Source organism: Alexandromys fortis, unplaced genomic scaffold (genome assembly GCF_014885135.2).
Source record: "Alexandromys fortis isolate MF-2015 unplaced genomic scaffold, M_Fortis_MF-2015_v1.1 scaffold_99, whole genome shotgun sequence".
Taxonomy (NCBI): domain Eukaryota; kingdom Metazoa; phylum Chordata; class Mammalia; order Rodentia; family Cricetidae; genus Alexandromys; species Alexandromys fortis.
Window position 1 is genome coordinate 4962620 of NW_026067982.1, and position 6854 is coordinate 4969473.

At 46.0% G+C, this 6854-nt stretch overlaps 1 protein-coding gene across 5 annotated transcripts in view; it reads right to left on the minus strand.

The window, feature by feature from the left end:
• Positions 1 to 930: 930 nt before the first annotated feature.
• The window catches only part of LOC126511418 (immunity-related GTPase family M protein 1-like), an 18637-nt gene continuing 12713 nt past the window's right edge, over positions 931 to 6854 (minus strand). For 3 of the 5 annotated variants that reach the window (XM_050158569.1, XM_050158568.1, XM_050158567.1), the window contains 2 exons: positions 4600 to 4825; positions 931 to 2827 (listed from right to left, as the gene is read on the minus strand). In XM_050158569.1, coding sequence (XP_050014526.1) covers positions 1622 to 2827; positions 4600 to 4626 — 1233 coding nt within the window. In that variant the 5' untranslated portion in view covers positions 4627 to 4825 and the 3' untranslated portion in view covers positions 931 to 1621. The remainder of the gene's footprint in view (positions 2828 to 4599; positions 4826 to 6854) is intronic. The other 2 variants (XM_050158566.1, XM_050158570.1) reach the window with 1 other exon arrangement.

The window sequence follows — 6854 nt, forward strand, 5'->3', positions numbered from 1 at the left end:
TGCCACTACACCTGGCTTCAAGATTTGTTTTTATTTGTGTGTGTGTGTGTGTGTGTATGTGTGTCTGCAGGAGCGCACACCACCTGTGTGAATGCCCACAGAAGTCAGCAGGTAGTGTTGGAGCCCCTAGAATTACACGTGAACCAGCTGCTGTGGGTGCTGGGAACAGACCTCAGATCCTCTGGGAAAGCAGCAAGTTTCCTATCCACAGATCCATCTACCTAGCTCCTAAAATAATGAGTTATAAACCTCATTTCCTTTTGTATCATCCAATCTCAGGTATTTTGTTCTAATACCAGGAAATAGACTAAAAGATTGTCCTTGAGAAGATCAGTCTTCACCGCTCAAGGGCCAACACCATCTCCTGGCAATCTCCTTGAACCCTCATCACACATTTGAAAGAGATATCCTTAGCAAATTCTCCTCAAATGGTCCAGTGTGAAGTCAAATTGACACTATTACTCTCTTGCCATGACACTGATTCATGTAAACCAGAGTTCCCTCTTAAGATATATATTTTTTATTTTTTGTTTTTTCGAGACAGGGTTTCTCTGTGTAATAGTCCTGGCTGTCCTGGAACTCACTCTGTAGACCAGGCTGGCCTTGAACTCACAGAGACCGGGCCTGCCTCTCCCTCCTGTATTACCGAGTGCTGGGATTAAAGGTGTGAACCACCACCATCACCACCACCACCCAGAAAGATAATGCCTTTAGGGAACTGGCAGAGAATGTGTGAAAGGCAAGCACTTTGCATTAAGAATGCTGTCTGGAATGCTGTCCCCAGCACCACACAGAATCCAGAGAACAATTGCTACCACATTCTCCACCTGCTTCTAGACTTGAATCAGGTGTTCCTCTGTACCAGATGAGTCCTTAGCAACAGGGGTATCTAAGGAAAGGAAGGAGAGTGAGAATAAAAAGGCATTCATGTAAAGAAACTGATTTTACTGTTTTAGAAGAAAATAGATCCAGACACACATCACACTGGACAAGTGAAAACAAATTTTCTAAATTCCAAACCTAAGAACCACGGTCGATGATTTTTTTTTTTTTTTAACAATTTGTTCCTGTACCTCAGTGGAACAATGCATTAGAATTGAGGCAAAGGAGATGAGTGATTCTTGAACTCCTCTCAAAGGATCTAAACCTCTTATAGAAAGTGTTGTTCTATTGATGTGGGAGTCTCCTCTGTGTGCTGTGATTAGCATTAATGAATAAAGAAACTGCCTTGGCCTGTTGATAGGACAGAACTTAGGTAGGTGGGAAGACGGAACCGAGTGCTGGGAGGAAGAAAGGCGGAGTCAGGGGGACGACGCCATGGATCCACAGCTGGAGGTAGATGTGCCAAATCTTTGCTGGTAAGCCACTGCCACAGGGCGATATGCAGATTAATAGAAATGGGTTAAATTAAGATGTAAGAGTTAGCCAATAAGAAGTTAGAGCTAGTGGGCCAAGCAGTGATTTAATTAATACAGTTTCTGTGTGATTATTTTGGTTCTGGGTGACCAGGACGAATTAGCCGTTCCTTTCAACATCCGATCTCTTGATTTCTAGTGGGTTCTAGGTGCTACCCAAGGCAGTCTGGCTTCCATGGGAGAAGGGTGTCAGACCACTCCCTACATTAGATTTGAGGAGGGCTGATGGAGTCTTTCAGGATTTTTTCCAGGATGGTCTTGGTGTCCTGGGCAACTAACAGAAGTACACGTTTGTATTTCATGCGTCTGAAACAGCGGACACAGCAGCGTAAGCCCAGGAGACATTTAAAAATGTAGAAGAATCCATTCATAAATGTACAAGTCATCAGTCTCAGTCTCCAGTCCCCTCTGCGGAGGGTGTACAGGTTTTGGGACTTCATGTCAGCCATGTACAATTGGACTACTGTCCCCATACTCTGGGCTACCTGCTCAAGCGATTCATCGTCAACACCAAATTTGAGTCGGTATGTTTTCAGACACTCTTTCATATCTTCATCATCCCTGACACTAAGAGGATGCTCTGAACATCCCTCATCTATTCTCTCTCTCAAGGAGGCCACTCTGTCATCAATGATCTTCTCAAAGGTGCTAGGCAGAGTGCTTAAGGGCCCATAGCATCTGATGTTGGAGAGGTCTGTATGCAGTGTGTTCCTAAGCATTGGGAAGTCATATAGTAAAGGGTCTAGATTGGATACCAGGAATATGGGTGGTACATTCACTCTCTCCTTCTGGAGTTCCTTCTGAATATTCACCCGGATATTCTGTATGATCTGGGTCTCTGAATGGGCATTTGGCCTGAGGTCCCTGTCCAGCTTGGTCCAGACAATATAGAACCTCTTTCCCATCTCTTGGATGACTTTGGCAAGATTTACATGGTTCGAGCTGAACTGCTCAGAGGCGATGATGATGAATAAATCATACATGCCGAATTCCATCTCTTCCCTATAGTTATCTATGGTTTGGTCCGTGGCCCCCAAGCCAGGCAGATCCCACAGTATCACACTGGGAAAGTGGGATGAGGAGTACTTAGCCCGTGTCTGGGTGGTCCTCACCACCCCAGTGGGAGCTGAGTCATCTTCCTCATGGCCAATGATTCGGAGCGCATTGATGAAAGAAGACATGCCATTGCCCGAGTTCCCAGTCACAGTGATGTTCACTGGCGTTTGGGACAATGTTTCCACGGTCTGCTTGATCCCACGGGCCACGTCCAGCAGTTTCCCTTCTTTCAAGGCCCTTTCAAGGCTCCTATTGAGTTCATGTAAAATGCTGTTACCTGTCTGATACGACCTGGCAAAGGATGACTTCAGCGGAGCATAAGGAGTCTCTGCCATGTTAGGGAGTAGTGGCTCAACCTGGAGAAGTAGAAGAGTTGTGGAGTTAGATATCGGGGTGTCGGAATCAACGGACTTCATATCACAGCCTCGGGGTTTTAGAGCCACAACCAGAGAAGTAGCAAAGACATTTCATTTACATTCGTAGGGGCGCAATCTCCCGATGGTATGCAAGAGGATGGTTGGGTAGCTGCTGTGTCAAGGGCAGGACAGGAGAGGTTAGTCACATCAACCAGCAGGAACACAGGTCAGTCTAAATAAATGAGGCAAAACAGGCAACAGAAAGAGCTTGGGCCAGCTCTCCTCACTGAGCCGCGTGCTGGCGAGGACCCGCAAACCCTCCGTATAATTTCGTTATTCCTTTCTAAAAATCACCCTCTAACTTTTCCTTTTTCAAATGATATATTTTTTAAAAATATTTATTTATTTATTATGTATACAATATTCTGTCTGTGTGTATGTCTGCAGGCCAGAAGAGGGCACCAGACCTCATTCCAGATGGTTGTGAGCCACCATGTGGTTGCCGGGAATTAAACTCAGGACCTTTGGAAGAGCAGGCAATGCTCTTAACCACTGAGCCATCTCTCCAGCCCTTCAAATGATATTTTTATTGGGGGATCAAATTTTTCTAGTAAATGCTCATGTCCCATCGACTTCAACGGATGAATCGAAACAATTTCTAATAGCCTGCCACTGACGTTTTGGTCAGTATGTACATTTGTACATTTCTGTGCCTGACTGTGGGTAGTGTTATTATTATTGGAGGTACTCAGGTGGATGTGTGAAAGTAGATTTTTCTTGTTGGCTGATCCCTTGCAATGAAATTGAAGCATTAGTGGGACTGGTCCAGGACTGAGAAAAGAACCAGTTGGGTTCACCAAGTGGATTCTACACAAGCTTACAGCACACAAGCTGCCCCTTACTGATAGACAGATAGACTATGCTATCCCTTCTTAAAGTTCAACCTTCTCCAGCACACGCTTTTAATCTCAGCACTCAGGAGGCAGAGGCAGGTGGATCTTTGTGAGTTCAAAGCCAGCCTGGTCTACAGAACAAGTTCCAGAACAGTCAGGACTCTTTCACAGAGAAAACCTGTCTCGAAAAACCAAAGGAAAAAAAAGTTCAACTTTCCTCTTGTGCAGGATTATAAATAAAAAAAATTCCACCACTCAGGACTAGTGAGATGGCTTAGTAGCTAAGGGCACTTGCTGCTTAATCTGATGATCTGAGAACAATCCCGGGAACCCACGTGATGGAGAGAGAACTGACTCCAGAAAATTGTCCTCCAACCACCCCCACATGCATGCCTGAGCATTTGTACACACACACACACACACACACACACACACACACACACACACTGTAATAAGTTAAAACAATTCTAAAATCCAAGGCCTTCTTTTTTAGAAACAGAGCCTTTCTGTTGCATTAGGAGCACCCAATGGGACATCTGGAGACCTGTTTTGTCCTTATTGAGTGGGGAGGTTTCCCTATAAGACCCTGCTATGCATCAGTAGGGCACATTCATGACTATCAAACGTCGTACAGTGCAGTTTCTCACCTTCCATAATCTCCTTGGGCTTGGGCACCGCCTTCACTTATACCTCTCCTAGGATAGCATCTGAATATAATATACCTCTGTTCCCCACAGCTTTGGGACTTGGATTCATCCTCTACAGAAGGAATCAGGCCAAGTGACCCTTCTGTGTTTGAGGTGCTCAGCTCCTTGTAACATGGACACACTCCTGGAACTCCAGTTTCTGCCCAGAGCGCCAGAAAAGAATGCTACCCACCTCCCAGGATTTTTGTGATGGTTTCATGACAAGCTCCACGTGGTGCTCTCTGCACACCTCTCGGTCTCTTGGTGAGGCTCTCTGGTTTTACTAGGGTCTCCGAGGAAGCCGTTCCTCGGGTTCTTCCTCCACTCTTCGACTTTAACCACACAGCAAGAAGGTCCTTTGTCTGTGAGTCTGTGTTGGGTCCTTCGAATGCCTTATCTCTCTTAATAGTCCTCAAACCCTATTGGATAGGTGGTATTCATTATTGTTGATTGTGGGTGAAGAATCAGAGAATTATGAATAAATTGTCTTTTTTGAGACTGGGTCTTGCCAGTCAAATTTATGAACCTCCTGTCTCAGTCTCTCTAGTGTTGAGATTACAAAAGAATATCACCAAGTCTAAGAATCAGTCTTGAATTACACACAGAGTAAAAGGAATCCACAGGTTGACCCTGGCAAGTGACTCCACGTTTCTGTAGGCACAGTGAGGACAAATCCTACCTAATAGAGGATTTGATGCATGCTGAGGGGTTTCCCTTGGGAACCCCAGTCTACTCACAGCCACTAATTGTCATTTACACCTTATATGGGCACACATTTTATAATTTTGGAAACCAATGTGTCTGTCCTCTTCGATGTTTACCCTAAAACTGAATTGCAGTGGTAAAGGAAATTCCCCCAGTGTCTCCAATGACTCAGAGCTTGCTGGGTGGGGGGGGGGGGGGGGTTACACTCAGCGAGAGACCAAGATGCTTCATCAAATGATGCTAAAGGTGCCCAGAGTGCAGTGGGAGGGAGGATATGGGACAGGTTGCTGCACATATCCCTCCCGCACAGAGGCTGCAAGCCCTTCAAGCCAGTGACAACGGAGACTACCCAGAGTCTTCCTGCAGCAGACTCCTCCAGCAGAGTGCTCCTGCAGCAGACCCCTTCTCCAACAGAGTGCCTCTGCCAGACCTGAGGTGATGTGGCTCAGCCAGGGTGCTGCTTCCTGCTTCAGAGTGTCAAGGTATCCGGAGCTGGGTATAGAGGCACCATGATGGGCTGGTATACTCTGAGGCAAAGTTGGCTAGAAGCCAGGGGAATGAAGCCTGACAAAATCCAGGAGCAGAGAACATTCTGCAGTGGTATGTGGAGACGGGGGAACAGAGGAAAGCTGTGTGACATTTAGTAAGGTCTTGTCCTTGGCTGTTGTGGCCAAGGTCTAGTTCTGTGTCTGCTTTGCTTTACTGTGAGTTTTACTTGCCAGGGTAGAAGATGAGCTTAGATCACGCTCTTCTCAGGGCTGTTTATGTGACTGTGACCGGAGATGGGGACTTCCCACACCTGCACACCCTGTACCGGACCCTGTGGGAGACTGCGCAGGTCACGGCTGCACACAGGATCCAGTAACTCTCAAGAGGGTTGGATCCTGCCTCACTCCATGTATTATAAGCAGACTTGAAAAGGCATGGGTAGCTGTATAAAGCTACAAGTTTCTTTCTCTTTTCTTTCTTTCTTTCTTTCTTTCTTTCTTTCTTTCTTTCTTTCTTTCTTTCTTTCTTTCTTTCTTTTTTTTTTTTTGAGATAGGGTTTCCCTGTGGTTTTGGAGCCTGTCCTGGAACTAGCTCTTGTAGACCAGGCTGGTCTCGAACTCAGAGATCCGCCTGCCTCTGCCTTCCAAGTGCTGGGATTAAAGGCATGCGCCACCACTGCTCGGCTAAGCTACAAGTTCCTTTGGGGAGCCACTTGGGAGAGTGCTGTCGCGGGTAGCTGTGGGGTACCATAGTTCAGAACACTGACCCGGTATTTGCAAAGAGCCCATAGAATTCTTTTTGGGAGTCATGTGTCTTCCCACTTCCTCTTTTTGAGACTCTTTCCTAGCTCACACCCCTATTTCACCTTCTCTGTACAAGGTTGAAGATGCCCACAGAAGAGTATAGATCCCTGTGTCTTCTGGAGGGAGCTTAACAAATAGTTCCAACCAGAGAGGGGAGCTGTGCCTGGGAAGGAGAAGCAGACCCTGTGAGCAGTGTCTTTGGGGTCTCCCACAGACACCGAACTAAGAGCATACTCACACACGTGTACACAGATGCATGCTCATAAAGGTGGTAGTTGCCACACGGTTCACCCTGGCACTGCTTCCTTCCACCTTAGTTCATTGAACTGAGTTTTACTATTTTCTATTCCAATTAATTAACTTGAAAACATGCTTATTATAGCGCACTCCATAAATTTCGTGGCTTACCTGATGCAAAATGAAGCCCAACTACAAGTGGATTTTTTTTTTT